Here is a 20,190-nt window from a genome sequence, read left to right as displayed (position 1 = left end):
ACTGTTAGCTTCCTCTGTAAAATAACAACAACAGATAGCGAAGTAGACATGAAGCCAGGTTATTAAACGGCTCACAAGCTGCTATGTTTTTATGTAGTAACGTATTTGTTGTTCACATCATTATAGTCAATATACGCATTTAACAGATCATTAGATTGATTATATGTAGTAGTCACCATTATTAAATAATTTAACGGCACACATACAAACAGCATATTTAACTTTTGTGTTTATACGTTTTCCTCTAAACACAAATCGATTCTCGTAAACTCGATTAGTGACCCATAAATCGATATATGTTACCTCCGCTACTCTGTTGTCGTCTGCCGAAACCCGAAACTCCGAAAGAGTGAGGTTCTATGCGGTAGAAGTTACTGCTCTGGGAGAAAAAAAATAACATGCTAGCGAATATTAGAAATGTTTCTCAGTTATTAGTAAGTGTATCATTCCAAACGTACAAATTCTTTTATTTGAGCTAGTATCAATATTGGAGACAGTATGTTCAACTCATTTTTCGTATACAGTTGTGCTAACTTTTAATGGTGCACCTACACATTCATAATGCTTCTAGTTTAACTTTCCTTGCATGCTTTAAAACGTCCATTCACAAGCTATAATCGTTACGACAGGGCTCTTACGGATCATTTTCTTGTTTAAGGAAAGAGTCTATTTCCTTAAGTCTTCGTTGTGGTGTCACAGAATTTTATATATTCCTGGCTATGTCTTCACACACACACACACACACACACACACACACACACACACACACACACACACACACTGCATTTCCAGGTGCACTAATCAATTGGAGTGTATCTGATTGTTTGCTGTCCCAAATCACATTTTTTGATGACACAGTTATACAATCTAGTACATACCTAAATAAGAAACTGTTGTGCTGATTTAGGTCAGGTAGTTGAGAAGTATAGTGAGGAAGACAAGTCACGTTGGGTAAAAATCCAATCTGATGTTGCAGAAGCTTCAGATTATAATAATAAAGGGCATTTTAATGAAAATAATGGAGATCACCACCATGTATTCTCTTAATAGTGGAGACAACGCCGTTGTGGGATCCCAGAGAATATTTTAATTTCAAGCATTATTATGTTCCTGAAAAAAAAAGAAATTTCTCTAAAAGAATCAGCACAGATTCAGAAAATAAAACTTGTGTGAACACAGCCTTCTTTGTATATACATATCATGCAAATAATAGATGCAAGTAAACAGATGGATTCAGTCTTCCTAGATTTCAGAGAGGCATCATCAATTACTAACCAAGATATTATCAGAGTATGTTCACAGACATGCGATTGCCTTTGTGATTATATGATTAATAGAAACCTGTGCGTTTTATAGGACAGTGATAATTCTACGTAAACAATGTAACATTGAGCGTGACCCAAGAAAGCATAATACGACCTCTAATGTTTTCTGCTGGAAGTTATAATTATTGGATGATCCTAAGGAATTGCAGAAAAACTTGGACAAAATTTCAGTTTGTAATCAGCAGCAACACTCTTTAAATCTGTATCATTACAAGATAATGCCTGCAACAAAGAAAGAGGACCAGATAGTATTTTATTACAAAATTAGTATTTGAACATCTTGAGCACATCAAATTGTACAAGTATTTAGGAGTGATAGGAAATGGGACTATCATGTAAAAATCAGTGTTGTAGAATGTGATGAAAGACTTAGATTTCTTTGACAGTACAACAAATGTAGGGAATTATTCCAGTCTTTAGAGTCCTTGCCAAGTAGGCATGAAATAGGCATTGGATGAAATCAGAGATGTGCTGCTAGGTTAATAGTGTATGCTATATGAAAGTGCAAGATGAATAGTTGAGGAATGAATATGAATCTTTGGAAGGAATATGGCATAGTTCTTGTGATGAAACAATGTTGGGTATATCTTGTGTAGGGGTTATGTGAATAAGATAAGTTAGTTATTTTTGTGTCCCGTAGATCATTTGCACAGTAAATTATAACAATGTGGAACAATTCATTTTACAGTCTTGCACAAACTAATTTGTAAATGTAGCTAGATGCTGAAAATTTAAGCTTTTTATGTTTGTCGCAAGTGTTGTTGTTATGGTTATATGGGGCATTCAAAAAGAAATGAGCCAGAGCCTGGAATGCGTAAACCAGTGACAGGAGAGTAATATCGTAGCGTGTGTAACGAGGTGTGATTCCTACCAGAGCGTGGAATTTCACAGCCCGTTGCTAGAGGGCGCGCTAGCACGTCATGTGACTCCACAAAGCTAGCAGCAGCTTGCATCAATCATCCACATGAGTGTAGGAAAGGTTATGCTGGCATTATTCTTTGACCAACATGGCCCCTTTCTGTTTCACTTCCTGCAGCATGGGACAACAGTGAATGCCCAGCATTACTTGCAAACCTTGACCACCCTTCGTCAAGTGATCAAATCAAAACGACCAGGCTGTCTCACCCATGGGGTCATTCTGCTCCACAGTAATGCAAAGCCTCATATGGCCAACAGTCGCGGCACTCCTCCAGAAATTCAAATTGGAGGTTCTCGGCCACCCTCCATACAGTCCAGACCTCTCTCTGTGAGATTACGCCATTTTTTTGGTCTCCTTAAAAAGGCTCTGAGGAGCAAACGATTCACCTCGGACAACGTCCAGCTGTACATGCGGAACTGGTTAACATTGCAGCCCTGGGAATTTTATAAGACAGCCATTCACTTCCATGTGTCACAGTGGGACAAGGGTCTCAACAGCCACGGTCAATACTTCTAACATACAGGTACTGGTTTCTGTAATTATGCCTCCGGCTCATTCCTCATTTCTTTTTGAACACTCGTTATACATATATAGGTTGAGTACAAAGGCATAAAGACAGTCATTTCACCTCATACAGCAAGGACAGAAAATCAATAATATTGGTGTGAAGTATCCTGCATCATGCACCATACAGTCTTGAATATTATACATACGGATGTAGGAAACACACACTGTTCACCCATTGTGCTCTTTGCTTACTAGCTGTCTGTGCAGCTTAGATTTCTTTCTAGTGTGGAAACTTGGTCAGTCTAATACACGTCTTGAGACAAAACAGGTGGAGCTCAAAACATCAGTAATGATTTTTAGAAATGGGTCATTAGTTCGGTTTAGTTAGTGGTATACTTCATTCATGTTCACACAGTAATTTTAATATTATGGAACAAGTTTTTACAGGTGGTTAATATATCAGTATTTAAATATGGCTACTACTGTCTACTACATACAGGAGAATATATAATGTTCATTATAATATATTTGTCTGACTAACAAAAGTATGTATGTAATTATTTTGTGCTACAGGTTTCTGAATTCAAAATCTTCTGTGGAACTGAAGGAATTGCCCAAAAGCAGTTTTTGAATTTATCTGTGCCTTGTCAAATGTTTTATGTCATTGACTAAGTGTTTAAATGTTTTGCTTGCAATATTGTTGTCCTTTAGTAATTGCTGTTCAGTCACTGATGTATTTAAAACTTCCCCCTGCCCCAGTGCATCAAATTGACCATGACATCTGTTTTCTTGGCTTGCTTATGTAAGTCTGTTTCATACACAGAACTGAGTAATAGTAGTAAAAACAGATATCATTGTTGTAGGATGTGACCATGATTACCAACAGGTTAGTTGTGCCTACAGAGACTTTTTGTGCCCAATATTACTATTGGTGAGAGGATGTTGCAGTTTAAATTCAGAGATCAGTGACAATTTGTTGAGGTACAATAGGACTCTGTTCTCACAATGATGCTGTTGCCCAAAACTGCTAATAACAAGAACAAATATGTAAATAATATTTACGTGAATGTGTTTCATGGCCATGAAAGTGGAAGTAATATGGTGTGAAGTTCTTTTTTCTGGTTTTGGGCTCAAGACAGTTTTGATCAGTGGAAAAATAAATGTGTTTATTAAAGCCGTATAGAAAACAGCAAGTTTCAAACATTGTTATAACTGTTTGTAATCAGAGCTTTTATGTGTCAGCATGGTAATGGCATTATCCTCAAAACAAAGTTAATTGCATTTTGTATGAAGAAAATTGGCTGCATGAGAAATGACTATGTACACTGTAAACAGGTCTCTGTTCTTGCAGCATTCAGGTATCTGTTATGTTTTGATAAGTGCCATTGAATACATGTGAATATTAAATTAAAACACAGCCTATTAAAAGGAACTGAAGAAACTTTATTAAAGTATCGGCCTTTCTGCTAATGTTTTAAATTTAACTTGTGTGAGTAATAGTTAACAATGGTCAATTGAAGGCAAGAATTGTGAATGAACACAGGTGCAAATTTCCAACATCCATCATGAGTGGTGACAAAATGTGGTGCTTAGAATGTGACTCGCCCACAAAATAGCAAATACATTAGTGTGAAGAAAAAAAGAGCCAAAAAAGATGAGAGCTGTGAAATAAAAGAATAACGTTATGGATACAGTTTGTTTCAAATGTCAAGGCAGCAGCCACAGTTACTTAATGGTCAAAGTACAATCAGTTATTGGCAAATTATAAAAAGATGTATTGGATCAATTCAGACATGTGGAGCCAACTGTCTATAAAAGCAAAGAATAGTTTTTGATTTATGACGATCCTCCCCCAGTTTCTTCCAAAAACCAAGAGACAGCCTTCCTGTATCTTACACACTCCCCCAGTTAAGCAAAGATTGACTTCTTTCTTTTCCTACTGAATAGTTCTCTGAAGGAAACCTGATAAGAGTCTATTACAGCTATCAAAAAACTGTGCAAAATTACCTTAGAGGCCTCTCGAAAGAAGACTTCTCGAATGAAACAAAATGTTTATTGACAAGAGTGATGATGTAGATGCATTAACATATAAAATGTTTTGTACACCCAAAAGAGAATCATACATTTGTGGTGTGATGCTGGAACAGCCTGCCATTATTTTCCATGCATTTCCGACATCTACTCAAGAAATTTTTAATCGCATGATGTAATTCTCTTTGAGATATTGAATTAATTGATTCACAGATATTATCCTTGAGTTCCTATATCATGTGAGCATTTGTTGTGTACACTTTGTCCATCAGTTCACACCACAAATAAAAATCACATACTCAATCAGTACCTCTAGAGGGCCAGATATTGTTACTAATCACTCTTTCATTGAATACATTGTGAATTCCGTGCAAAGAAACATTTGACATACGAGCCCTTGCTGGATCCTGTTAAAAAAATGTGAAGCTTCATTCTCTTTCACTCAACAAATTAAAAAAAACAGTCACAAAATGTTTTGCATGTGTCTTTCACCTGTAACTGTGTCATTAAATAAATAGGACTATTATTTTGTCACCACTAACTGCACACAACACTCCTATTTTATGATCATGAAGAGGTTCCTCATGAAGTACAAAAGGTCTAACTGTGCTCCAATGTCAACAGTTTTGGGAGTTAACATACCCGTATGAATGGTACCAAGCCTCGTCTGAAAACAGAATAAGGGAAGGATCCATTTCACAGTCATGCACTTGTTTTAAAACCCATTCGCAAAATTTAACCCTGTGCGTAGGATCACCAGGTCAAAGTTCTTTGTACTACTGATACTTCATAGGGCCTTAGCCCAAGCATCTTAGCACCTCTTTGTACAGAGGTGTGCATTAGAGGTGTTTGCTGCAAAAGATGTCTAAGAGACTTTTTGGGGAATTTTCCAGACGGTATGCAATGTCATGGAATGAACTTCTGTGCGCACTGTACATTGTCATTTACACTTCTTGTCTTGAACACTTCATATTTCACGAAATTTATTCACTAATGTGTGAACTGCATCACACCTCAGAACTTGAGCACCTGGTAACTTGTGTTCGATCTTCGAACAGTGCGAGCAGACTCAGTATGCACATACGAATTGTAAATAAACACTCGTGAAATTGAATAATAAACTCTTGTCATTGTTGCGTTCGCGAACTTCATTGTTACTCGTGATATGCCTGTTTCATTGCTCAAATGACACTGGCCAACAAGACGCGTATGTCTGTACAGTCTTTAGGCTAAAACCCACAAAAAAAGGGGGAGGGGGCAATTGTGCGGTCCTGTGGGACCCACTTGCCCAACAGGCGTGGCTTGCGTGGCTGGCCTGCAATACTCTGGGCAGGTGGTCATCAGATAAATGGAACACCCTGTATGTTGCTTCTACTGGCCTTTTGACATAGTTCTTTGTCCGCCGTGAACTGTGAACCTTGCTGAGACGGGGAGACTTGGGTGCCTCAATGGTACAGATAACTATTGTAGATGCAACCACAATGGAGGGATAGGCCAGACTAACTTATGGTTCCTGAAGAGAAACAGCAGCCTTCTCAGAAGTTGGAGGGGCTACTGTTCGGCCTAATGACAATAGCATCCCTTTGGATAAAATATTCAGGAGGTAAAATAGTCCCCCGTTCGGATCTCCTAGTTGGGACTACTCAGGGGGATGTCGTGATCAGGAAAAATAAAACTGTCAGTCTATGGATCAGAGTGTGGAATATTAGATACCTTATTTAGGTAGGTAGGTTAGAGAATTTAAAAGGGAAATGTGTAGGTTAAATTTAGATGATGTGAGAAATTAGTGAAGTGTGGCAACAGTGAAAAGAAAGACTTTTGGTCAGATCAGTACAATGCTATCTATACAAAATCTAATAAGGGTAACGCGGGATTAGGCCTACCGTGAATAAGAAAATAGGAAATTGGATAAGCTACTATGAACAGCACAGCAAACACGTTATCATAGCCAAGGTAGACATGAAGCCGACACCCACCACAGTAGTACAGCTGTATATGCCAAGTAACTCTGCAGATGATGATGATGATGATGATACTGAAAGGAGGATGTATAGGGAGATAAAGGAAATTGTTCAAATACTTACAAGATGAAAATTATATTGTGATGGGTGATTGGAATTTATTAACAGGAAAAAGAAGAAACAAGAAGAGAACATGGACTGGAGGAAAGGAATGGCAGAGAAAACTGCCTGATAGAATTTTGCACAGAGCATAATTTAATCATTGCTAACATGTGGTTTCATGAATCATGTCTTGAAAAGAGATAATAGATGAACATCAACAAAAGTAAAACAAGGGTAATGGAGTGTAATCAGATTCAGTTAGATGATGCTGAGGAATGAGATTAGGAAATGAGAAACTAAAAGTAATAGTTTTGCTACTTGGACAGAAAAATAACTGATGATGGCCAAAGTAAAGAGGATATAAATCTAGGCTGCCAATAGCAAGAAAAGCATTTCTGAAAGAGTGGAATTGTTACATCTAACATAAATTTTTGTATTAGGAAGTCTTTTTTGAAGGTTGTTATCTGGAATGTAGCCTTGTACAGGAGTCTGTTGTGGACAGTAAGTAGTTCCAGCAAGAAGCTTTTGAATTGTGGTGCTATAGAAGATGGTTAGACTGAATAACAAACAAGGAGGTACTAAAATGAATTGGGAAAAAAATATATTTGTGGCACAACTGTACTAAAATAAGGGGTCAGTTGATAGTATTCATCCTGAGGCATCAAGAAACTGTTGATTTGGTAGTGGAAGGAAGTGTGGGGGGGTACAAATTGTAGGAGAAAGCCAAGGTTTTAATGCAGTTAGCAGGTTCAATAGTTGTGCAGAGATGAAGAGACTTGCACAAGATAGACCAGCATTGAGAGCTGCATCGAACCAATAAAAAAATTTAAAAATATTAAATGTCGTGTAATATTTTGTGTAATGTAATATCTTGTATAGACACCTTTTATTAACCTGACTCGTTCCACCTCATTAAGAAGTGTCGAATTCATGATCTATGGAACAAGTACTAATCTAATCTATTCACACTGAAAACAACAATAATTTGTACATAACTTAGAGTACTTTTACAATAAATTTCAAAACAGCAATTGGACGTTAGTGAGACTTATACATAGTTTACTTTACATATAAACTGCTCCAAAAGTGTGTTGCTCTGCCCACATATGTGGGGGCAGATCAATTTGAATTAGAGAATGAAGGAACAAAACCTTACAAAAAACAAAAACAGCTTTACTGTGAAATAGAACAAACCAATAATCAAAATAAAGGAAATCTATTCAAAAGTGCACACCTGTGAAATCAAAATATGTTACTGGGTAATTTTCAGTACTGTGTTGCTCCACTCCATGCACTGTACCATGCTCAGACGCTCTTTGGCACACCTTTACAGGGTGTTTGAGGAATTACTACATGATTCTGTCCTGATCTTGCACAATGGCTGTTCTGGAGTCACGGAGGATGTGAAGTGGTTTTCTGCTATAACGCGCTGTGAGGTTCACTTTGTCCCAGGCATGCTCAATTGTGTTCATCTCAGTAGATACAGCACACCATTCCATTCCGTTGATTTCTGCTTCATGAAGAAATGTGTTCAGGAGATGGGCGCAAGTATGGTACTTGTCCCAATGATGTGCAGTCCTCAAATTACTCTCTATAGTAATAGTGCCCACAGTGTGCTCAAAAGGCACGTGTGTGTCTCATCTCAGTCTGATGCAACTCTTGTCATCTTGGCAATGCAGTACATATGCTGGCTGTGTTTAACTTTCAGAACAAATTGAAACTAAAATATTCACTCATTTAAAATGTCTGAAGAAAATTATTGAACTCCTTAATGGAGTTAAAGTGGAAACAGAAAATTTATGTAACATGCCTGACCTTGCTAAAGAAATGAATGGTAACTGTAGAAACTTAAGTGTTCAGTTTCATTCATGAAAAAACCATTTGCTGTTGATTTTGTGGACTGGCTCTACTGTTTTACTACCACTTATAAATTAGTCAATTCATATAGTTTGAGCTGTTGGAATTGCATGAGGATGATGGGTTGAATTGAAGTGGTTCTTCAACTACTACATTTTGGATAAAGTTTCAAAAGAAAATACCTACTAACTAAAGAGTGTGCAGAGAGAGTGATCTAAATTTGTGTGACCTTTTTGTGTGTGAATCACTGTATTCAACACTGAAGTTCTTTTAATGTAATTATTGCTTTGAATTGATGAACAGTTAAGTGAAGTTTTGCAAACTGTGTTCACCAGTTGTCAACCAGTTTTTAAACAGCCACAGCAAACCTTAACACGTGTAAAGCACATTACAAAAGTAATTTTTATTTATTGTTGTTCAGTTATGATACTTAATTAAATATTTCTTCATTACTGTTAACAGCTAGTCTTTTCGAACCAGTTTCATAAATAGACTTCTTCCAGTTACAATGTTAGTGTCTACCCTTGCTCTATAGTAAATAGAAGATATCTGAGATGCATACATGATAATGGACCAAAAAATGGTGGAAGAAACTATCTGCAGAACACGCGGAATTGCATGCTTGAGATAGGTACTACCTACCTGCCTCCATACTTTTCGATAGTGATCTTCAGCCATAGAGGAACCCTGCACTTTTTAGTGAAGATACTCTGATACCATTGTTCCAGGTTATATTCTAGCTGTTCTTGTGCTCATCTTCAAACATCACAGTTCTCTGTTTTGTAGTATTACTTGTAATGGATGCCTATTTGCCAGATTGATCATGGGAGATGGTTGCATACTGTCTGGGTCGAAACAGCCCTCCCAGTTGCTTCCAAAAAGACAGCTAGCATTTCTGTCACATTCTCCATGGTCCACATACAGGCCACTGTTCATAGACAGCATTTGTTGGTGATTGTGGGTGACAAGTGATTTTGATGTCTTGCTCACCAGTTCGATGGGTTAATTTCATCTATTCTTGCCATAAAATGACAACATGCACGTAGTTAATGTGAAATGACCTTCCAAGGTATATTGACAGACAGTTGTGTATACAGGCCACATTTTCCTGTACTCAGCTGAAGACACAGTCATGTTCTGAGAATGCAGGCTTACCTTTACCTTCATTAAACGTGTAGCTACATGTAGCAATTCACTGTGATCGAAAGAGAATTCATAAAGGGGTTTATGGACAAAAACTAAACTATGTAAGTAATGAGGGTGGTTCAAAACATTTTTGAGCGGTTTGTTTCATGAACACACCTCTTTTTTTTTTTAAATTACTTCACATCAGTTATGATTGTTTTATTGATACTAATTCATTATGAGCCTGATTGTCTTCCCCCAAGTTAATACATGATCTTGCATATGCAAGTAAAGGAGAGAGCTGTGAAAATAATCAATTTTTGAAAATGTAATGTAATTGGATCAATAAGAAATTGACTCACCAACTGACAACAGGAAAAGTTATGAAAATGTGCAAGTTTTTGGAGCCAGTGGCTCCTCCTCCTGACAGAATGACTGGAGCGAAAGGAAAGAGTCGGAGAAAAATGACTGGTGTGGTTTAAGAGATTTATTTGTTATTTGTTGATCTATGTCTGTGGACTATTCTGTACAATAGTATTGGACATGTTATGTTTACATGAAGTTTGAAAAATTACAAGTTTTAAAATTACATAATTACATATATCAGTAAAAACTGGTTTCTTCAAAAATAGCCTCTAAAATACAAGCATCTAAAAAAATTAATATACATAGATAATCACCAAAGATTAAAGTCACTTTATGCACTCTGAATCTTTTTACATATTTCCACAGTTACATACAAAACATTACATTAATTTTTTGCTTCAGGATATTCTTGAACACTGTATGAACAAGTTTTAATCAAGCGACGTTTTATTTTATTTTTGAAAACTGACATGTTTTCTGTTATCTTTATATCGTTTGGCAAACTGTCGTACAGAGGGCATCCTGATTTTACAGGCTCGTTGTCAGTTAATCTCAGTAATTTCCTTCAATATGATAATCATTTTTATGGGGAGAGTCACAGAAAAGTCACCCAGAACTCCAGGTGAGGTGAGACTTAGCAGACACAATGAGAAGGAAGACTGACTGACTGGGGAATTCACCATATTAGATTTGTAAACTCGAAAGCTTAAAGGTGGAAGGGTAATAAGCAAGACAGAGATCACTGACAATACATGGATTACTTACAAAACATCATGCAAGTGACTACCACCAAATTATCAGTTAGGATGAATGGGCGTAGACAGGTGGTGTGTACTAGCAACACACAATATCCTGTTGCAGATCATGCTCTACAGCCTGACAGCCATTACCTTGGTGCCTGTTTCATCACACATGCCATCTGTTTCTCTCCTCTGACACCAGTTTCTCAGAACTCCCTAATAGGTGGGAACTGGCATCACAACATGTCCTTGGTTCTCGCCACCAATCTGGCCTAAATTTTTTCGGTCTCTGCATTTATTTTTTCTAACTGTTCCTTATCTTTACTCTCTTGTAGTTTTCTGTGTCTTCTTCATTGTCTGATCTATCCCCCTCCCCCCTTCCACCACCTGTCTACCATGCATAATGCACTTAGCTTTCCACTCTTATTAGCTCTTGCACCATGTGTTGTCAGTTTCTTGTCATGCCTATTATCCTTTCTTCCACCTTTAACCTCTCAGGTTTTCAAATAACATATCATGCAGTCCCTAACTATCAGTCCTTCCTTTTCATCCCATCTGGTAAGTCTCTCCTGACCTAGATCCTGGGTGAATTTTCAATAACTCTCCCCATTTCCTAAACCTCACCAGTTCTTCTTTCATTTCCCCTCAACCCTTCTGCCAGGAGGAGGAGCCACTGGCTTCAAAACCTTGCCAAGTTTGTATATCTTTTATGCATGTTTTCTTGTGCTGTCATTTGGTGAGTAGATTTTTTCATCTGTCCAATTATATTTTCGAGCAGAGGATATCTAATTTAAGTCAATTACATTCAGCCGCATATAAGGGGGGTTTTAGGAAAGAAGTTTGTCTTGCTAAAGATCCATATAGCATTTACGTATTCCTTGTCTAACTTGTGGTGTAGAATGTATCTGACTACAGTTTTTGTTTTTTGCAAATTGAAGTGTCTAGAAACTTTGTACATTTTAGCTGTGTGTTGAATGGTCCGTGCATTGAGCATTTTATATTTTTGTGTCCTGGGTGACACAGATAGGTTTCAACAGCTGACTCGCCATATTCTTCAGTTGTAGGGCCGCAGTGTGTTCATTATATCTTATCTTCAGCGCTCTTCCTGTCTGTACAACATAGACGCTGCTATCAGAAAATTATTTTGCCGGCTCTCAAACTAAACTTGTGCTTCATCACTAATGATCTCACCATCACTAGAACATGAAATCCTAATCCCCTCTTCGCTCACACACACACACACACACACACACACACACACACACACACACCACACACACCATACACCACACTTTTCCTTACTTACAATGTACTACTGAAGGTGAAAGTTATATTTACTACCTTGAAAAGTTCTAGTGATCAAAGTGATGACTCCACCCGTTGATTTGTATAAATATATAAAAACAACTGTCTTTGTGTTTATTAATATGACTCTTGTTTTTCAGTGGCGGAATGGAAGAAGTGTCCACACTTCAGCAGCATCTTTAAGTGAAAACCTGTTTGTTGTAAGTATCATTGAGTTGTGCAATTGCTGTAATATTTTTGGCCACATGAAATGAATATAATGATATGTGTCTGTTCTTATTCTCCAGCTTTCTTACTCTCTCATTGCACCAAATATCTTTCTGAAAATCTTCCTTTCCCATCTCAATAACCAGCCCTCGTCCTTTGTATCTCTGTTGGTCCATCATGGATATGGGACAGCAGCTGGTCAAATATTTCCCAAAGAAAAATTGGCAAACTGACATATCTTTTAGGAAGATGACCAGTTTTGGCATCTCATTATTGCTCTTCAGCCATTTCATTACTGCCATCTTCAGGCCCCTAAGCACTCCATGTGCAGCCTGTCAGGTATATCAATACTTGCATAACTGGAGCCATCAGTATCTGGATTCTGTGAATTCGTTTTTGGAGTGTTTACTTCAAAGCTTTGACAACAAGTTGTTTCACCTGTATCTGCTTCCAGTCCCAGCTTCTGCACCACTCCTTCTAATGCAGCATCATTATCCTTCAAAGCTCTGATATTACTTGCAATTAATGCAACATCATCAGTATACACCACCGTTTGAACCTGCTGGTTAAATATTTGTTGCCCTTGGGTTTGTTGACATTTACCAAATTACCTTCTCGAGTGCTATGTTAAAGAGTAGTGAGGAGATCATGTCCCCCTTCCCTACATGGAAGTCTCCTGACAAATGTTGTTCTATGCTGACCTTGTAAACAATTGCTTTATCACTTCCATCAACCTCACTGATTTTAGTGGGATTTTAAAATCTTTCATATTGGAGAATCTTATTGCTGTCTACTCTGTAATGTGCTTGTTTAAATCAGTGTACAACTGATGAGGTTGCTTGACATATTCATAAAATTTCTCAGCATTTGCAACACTAAAAATATCTGATCAATAGTGGATCTATTTTTCCTAAATCCAGCCCGATAATCTCCCAGTAGTCTTTCCACACATTATTGTCTTCAGTAGGCTAAAATTTTAGTAAACATTGTATACATTACATCCAAGAGTAATCTCTTAGTAATTGCTGCATTCTGACTTATCACCAGTCTTATGTAATGGGCAGATTATTCCAATGTTTCACTCCTTTGGAATTTCTTCCTTTATCCACATTTCCTTTATTAAGTCATTGACAGCTGTCTCCATCTTCTTCCCCCAAATTTTAATAATTCAGCTTCCATGGCATCTCCTCCTGTTGCTTTGTTATTCTTTAAGTTTTTAGTTTCACACTTCACTTCCTTTAAGTCTGGTGGTTCAACTTCCTGCTCCTCTGTTTCTAATTCCTATTTCAAATCCAACTTCCCCCTTCCTCATTGAAGGCTTCCTGTCTGTTACCTTCCCATTTCCATCAAAGCACTCAGCCTTCAGGCCACAAGTGGCCCATCGGGACCATCTGCTCGTCGTGTAATCCTCAGCTGAGAAAGCGGATAGGAGGGACATGTGGTCAGCACACTGCTCTCTCAGTTGTTGTTATGGTTTTCTGTGACCAGAGCCGCTACTATTCGGTTGAGTGGCTCCTCAATTGGCATCACAAGGCTGGGTGCACGACAAAAAATGGCAACATCGCATGGTGGCCCAGATGGTTCACCCATCCAAGTGCTGGCCATGCCCAACAGTGCTTAACTTTGGTTATCTGACGGGAGCCATGTATCCACTGCAGCAAGTCCGTTGCCTCATTTCCATCAAGTAACTCAATACAATACTCTTCTCATCTTCTCAAAGCTTTGCTTTTATCTCCAATTAGGTTTCCATCTTTATACTTACAGAAAACTGCTCTCGATTGGTAACATGTCTTCAGTTCTCTAGATCTATCATAGAACTTGGGTATCTCATTATTGTCCCTCATTTCATGCAACTGCTGTATCTTCCTCCTTTTGTACTGCTATTTCTTCTGCCTGTGTAGCTTATTTGTTCATTTTCTCTTCTCTCTGTGAAGGGAGACGAAAATTTAATAGTCATGGATGACTGCAATTCGATAGTAGGAAAAGGAAGAGGAGGAAACATAGTAGGTGAATATGGATTGGGGATAAGAAATGAAAGAGGAAGCCGCCTGGTAGAATTTTGCACAGAGCATAACTTAATCATAGCTAACACTTGGTTCAAGAATCATGGAAGAAGGTTGTATACATGGAAGAAGGCTGGAGATACTAGAAGGTATCAGATTATATAATGGTAAGACAGAGATTTAGGAATCAGGTTTTAAATTGTAAGACATTTCCAGGGGCAGATGTGGACTCTGACTACAATCTATTGGCTAAGAACTGAAGATTAAAACTGAAGAAAGTGCAAAAAGGTGGGAATTTAAGGACCTGGATAAACTGACTAAACCAGTTGTTGTACAGAGTTTCAGAGAGAGCATAAGGGAACAATTGAGAAGAATGGGGGAAAGAGATACTGTAGAAGAAGAATGGGTAGCTTTGATTGAGGGATGAAGTAGTGAAGGCAGCAGTAGGCAAGTAGGTAAAAAGACAAGGACTAGTAGAAATCCTTGGGTAACAGAAGAAATATTGGGTTTAACTGATGAAAGGAGAAAATATAAAACGCAATAAATGAAGCAGGCAAAAAGGAATAGAAACGTCTCAAAAATGAGATCAACAGGAAGTGCAAAATGGCTAAGCAGGGATGGCTAGAGGACAAATGTAAGGATGTAGAGGCTTATCTCACTAGGGGTAAGATAGATACTGCCTACAGGAAAATTAAAGAGACCTTTGGAGATAAGAGAACCACTTGTATGAACATCAAGAGCTCATATGGAAACCCAGTTCTAAGCAAAGAAGGGAAAGCAGAAAGGTGGAAGGAGTATATAGAGGGTCAATATAAGGGTGATGTACTTGAGGACAATATCATGGAAATGAAAGAGGATGTGGATGAAGATGAAATGGGAGATATGATACTGCATGAAGATTTTGACAGAGCACTGAAAGACCTGAGTCGAAACAAGGCCCTGGGAGTAGACAACTTTCCATTAGAACTACTGAGAGCCTTGGGAGAGCCAGTCCTGACAAAACTCTACCATCTGGTGAGCAAAATGTATGAGACAGGCGAAATACCCTCAGACTTCAAGAAGAATATAATAATTCCAATCCCAAAGAAAGCAGGTGTTAACAGATGTGAAAATTACTGAACCATCAGTTTAATAAGTCACGTCTGCAAAATACTAATGCGAATCCTTTACAGGCGAATGGAAAAACTGGTCGAAGCCAACCTCGGGGAGGATCAGTTTGGATTCCGTAGAAATATTGGAACACGTCAGGCAATACTGACGCTACGACTTACTTTAGAAGCTAGATCAAGGAAAGGCAAACCTACATTTCTAGCATTTTTAGACTTAGAGAAAGTTTTTGACAATGTTGACTGGAATACTCTCTTTCAAATTCTGAAGGTGGCAGGGGTAAAATACTGCGAGCGAAAGGCTATTTACAATTTGTATAGAAACCAGATGGCAGTTATAAGAGTCGAGGGACATGAAAGGAAAGCAGTGGTTGGGAAGGGAGTGAGACAGGGTTGTAGCCTCTCCCAAATGTTATTCAATCTGTATATTGAGCAAGCAGTGAAGGAAACAAAAGAAAAATTTGGAGTAGGATATAAAATCCATGGAGAAGAAATAAAAACTTTGAGGTTCATCGATGACATTGTAATTCTGTCAGAGACAGCAAAGGACTTGGAAGAGCAGTTGAACAGAATGGATAGTGTCTTGAAGGGAGGATATAAGATGAACATCAACAAAAGCAAAACGAGGATAATGGAATGTAGTCAAATTAAGTCGGGTGATGCTGAGGGAATTAGATTAGGAAATGAGACACTTAAAGTAGTAAAGGAGTTTTGCTATTTGGGGAGCATAACAACTGATGATGGTCGAAGTAGAGAGGATATAAAATGTAGACTGGCAATGGCAAGGAAAGTGTTTCTGAAGAAGCGAAATTTGTTAACATCGAGTATGGATTTAAGTGTCAGGAAATCATTTCTGAAAGTATCTGTATGGAGTGTAGCCATGTATGGAAGTGAAACATGGACGATAAATAGTTTGGACAAGAAGAGAATAGAAGCTTTCAAAATGTGGTGCTACAGACGAATGCTGAAGATTAGATGGGTAGATCACATAACTAATGAGGAGGTATTGAATAGGATTGGGGAGAAGAGAAGTTTGTGGCACAACTTGACAAGAAGAAGGGATCAGTTGGTAGGACATGTTCTGAGGCACCAAGGGCTCACCAATTTAGTATTGGAGGGCAGTGTGGAGGGTAAAAATCGTAGAGGGAGACCAAGAGATGAATACTCTAAGCAGATTCAGAAGGATGTAGGCTGCAGTAGGTACTGGGAGATGAAGAAGCTTGCACAGGATAGATAAGCATGGAGAGCTGCATCAAACCAGTCTCAGGACTGAAGACCACAACAACTACTGTACTCTTCCACTGCTAGATCCTTTGCAGCCTTCTTTTCCTCTTTCCTCTTTCGGATTACCAGTGAACACTCCCTTTCGAACTATTTAACTTTTCTTGTGGGATTCCTTCATGTACTTCTTCTGAGGCCACATTGATGACTTGTTTTCAGAATCTACCATTTAGTTTCCACATCCCCCTCCTTCCATGTGCACTTCCTTGTCACAAAAGTCTTCTAATTTCTGCTTATATTCTTCCTGGTTTTCTTTAATGTGTAAACTTTTTACATTTTTTCCCCCCTGCTGTTTTTGTTTCTTGGCATATCTATGTTATTTCTGTACCTTATCCGCACAAATTAATGATCTGTGTCTTCGTCTGCTCTCTACAGCTACTAACTTCCACATCATCTGATAATCTCTATCTGTTTCTATTATAACATGGTCTATTTGGCTTCTGGGTAACTTTGTGTGATGAAGCTCAAGAACACTTCTTAATGTCATTCCTTGGATGCCTTGTGCTTTGTATCATTGCCGTGTTCCCACTGGTGAAGTCTATCAGCCTTAGATAATTATCTTCACTGACTTCAAGCAGGTTTTCTTTTCCAGTTAAAATTTCTATACACTTTTTCTTTTCGTATTGTTACATTTAGATCATCAATGATCATTTTCACATCATGCCTTTGAACTTTGCTGACTCCCTCATCAAGTCTGGAGTAAAATACATCCTCTGCATCCTCCAGAGGGGCAACACCATAACATTAAAAAATTTTGTCTTAAATTGCAAGCAAACACCCTAAAATTTTATAATTAAATTTGCCTTCATTGACTTACCATTAAGAAAGATGGTACCAATATGGTCCATATTGTGTCTATTATATATCAGTAGTATAGGATTTCCCGATGCTATCATTCCATGTCCTTGCCTTTTTATTTCTTGTAGTGCTGCCATTTTCACTCTATACTCATCCATTTCTCCTCTAATTTCTTTCAGTTTGCCAGTTCTTGTAAGTGTGGTCACATTCCAGGCAGCTATCATAATATCTATTTCCCTTCTCCTTAACCTTTCCCCTTATCAGGTTTTTGTCTTGAAATCAATACCCTTGCAAGTCCCATGTGTAGTATCTGCTACAATTCCATTTTGCAAGGTGGAGTTTGTAGCCCTAGGTCCGAATCCCTTCCTTGGGGTTTACTCCACTAGGGTTGGCTTCCCTACATCTATAGAGCTGCTCCTACCCAGTGAAAGACACACTTCATCTTGCTCCTCTGCCGAGGCCTGTCTGGTGTGGGTGACGCTGTCAGTAGCTGTGTTACTATTGGCACAGTCCTCAACTTTGCTGGAGCACACAAACCGTCCTGCCCGGCAGTGAAAGTACCTTTGATAAGGCTAGATATCTTGTGAGAGGGTTTTGTTCTATATGAAACAGTCATTTTCACATTTGTAGTACTTGTCCAAAGGATTTCTGGACCTTCAGTCTTGTTCTGCTGGCAAATGATTGTTGAGTTATTGATGTCTTGTCTCTCCATGCCTTAAATTCTGGAAAAACAATATTATTTTTGCTGTGTGCAGTTGACTTGTATTAGAATGGAAACAAGCCTTTTGAACAGATTTGTGTGTGGATAGTATTACTTGTCCTAAAATGTCTGGCATGTTTCTCAAATGCTAGTATATGCCACATTAAAGAAAACGTCATGGAGTTTGCAACTTGCCTGTCAATCCTCTTGAATTCAGTGTTCCACATTTTGCAGATGACACAATGAAGACCAAAGCTTTTATTCTAAACCTCTGAGGTTCCCTTTTCTATAAAAAGTTTTATTATATTTTGGGTACTGTTTATTTTATTGTTAGAAATAGCTCATATTCACTGTTAGAAAATTTTGAAAATTAGGCCTCTTGTAAAAGTTAATTACAATTTTTGTAGATGCCTATTTTACTTAGTATACGTTTTACATCTTAATTTGTGTTTTGTAATGGTTAAACGTGCAGTTTTGTTTGGTATAAATAAAGATAAATTACGTAGTTATTTGCAATAAAAGAAAACACTAGTAGAGAAGAATGCAACCCTATTTCCAAAGATTATTCACATCACAGAATAAAGTCTTGCAATAGCTAATATTTATTTACACTTTTTAATTACATGAGCAATTGTGAGAACATAAAATTATTTGCATTCTAATATCTAACATTTCCACCAGAATGTAAACAAATTTTATTGACACAATACAAATAGTTTTCATGTATTGTCCATTTCAACAGACTCTTAGCCACAATGTCACACCCTTTAATAAACAGATTTTATTCTTGACCTCACAACATTTTCTCTGAGAATGTGCAGATGTATATCTGTGTGTTTTGTCCTTGGTTGGTAGCAGTCCATAGATGACAGTTTTATTGCTCTTTTTTAAATGACATGTTCACAGCTAACTGTATCTTTTATTACAGTTCACGCAATTGCAATTTCAATCTAAGATCATTATCAAGTGGGAAGGTGCTGTAAAACTAACTCTAATAAAAAAAAGGAAAAAAAAATAGTTGTCTTGACTATACTTTCATTGTCATGGTGTATGAATGTTGTATTACTCCCATGCTGATGACCACAGAGATTCTTGCCCAGCTGATCACACCACCCTGTATTCTGCTTCAGCAGTGGAAATCATTACAATTTGCTGTTTGCACAAATTACATGTAATATTGCCTTTCTAGAACAGAAAATGTACTCAGTGTCAGACCTCCTATCTACTGGATCATTGGCCCAGTCTGCACCACAGTATCTAGTTATTTCTGTGGAGTATTCATTAGTGAAACATAGTTGCAAATTCTTGGTTCCCTGAAAATACCTTAAAACTTTTCACTCTAAGCCAATCTTGTTTAGTGGATCTTCACAATGTTTATGTAACTTGCAGAATATGAAATATCAGGTTGTGTCACTTGTCTGTAGAGTATGTTATCTCTTCTTTTATTAGATGATGCATTCATTTCAATGAGAGTTTAAACAGGTCCAGAATTTTCGAACACCTCATTGATGTGCTTTCAGTCTAGGACAACCACACCTGTTTTGTGGTTTCTGTTTATGTTCACACCAGTATGTTTCTTTGCTTCTCCTCCTCCTCCTCCTCCTCCTCCTCCTCCTCCTACAACAACAAAACGCATCTGTGCAGTCTTCAAAATTCAACTGGCTAGCATCAAAATAGCCAAAACAACAGACTAGACAAACCACTATGAATCTTACAGAGAAAGCCATCAATGAAAATGTTTTGTCTGTCCTTGAGAAACACTAAAACTTTTCCTCAATACCAACAGCACTATCTGTCACAAAAATCATCAGCGGAGTGGAACAATATGGCAGAGGAGATATGGTGGTAATCTTGCCG

At 37.9% G+C, this 20,190-nt stretch overlaps 1 protein-coding gene across 1 annotated transcript in view; it reads left to right on the top strand.

The window, feature by feature from the left end:
• The first annotated feature begins 289 nt into the window (after positions 1-289).
• LOC126176949 (probable NADH dehydrogenase [ubiquinone] flavoprotein 2, mitochondrial) overlaps positions 290-20,190 on the top strand; it is a 42,995-nt gene continuing 23,094 nt past the window's right edge. The window contains exons 1-2 of the mRNA XM_049924157.1: positions 290-434; positions 12,379-12,438. Of these exons, the coding sequence (XP_049780114.1) occupies positions 399-434; positions 12,379-12,438 (96 nt within the window). The 5' untranslated portion in view covers positions 290-398. The remainder of the gene's footprint in view (positions 435-12,378; positions 12,439-20,190) is intronic.

The sequence above is a fragment of the Schistocerca cancellata genome, chromosome 3 (genome assembly GCF_023864275.1).
Source record: "Schistocerca cancellata isolate TAMUIC-IGC-003103 chromosome 3, iqSchCanc2.1, whole genome shotgun sequence".
In the NCBI taxonomy this organism is placed as follows: domain Eukaryota; kingdom Metazoa; phylum Arthropoda; class Insecta; order Orthoptera; family Acrididae; genus Schistocerca; species Schistocerca cancellata.
The sequence above is the reverse complement of the archived record's forward strand: the minus strand, read 5'-3'. Positions and strand labels throughout refer to the sequence as shown.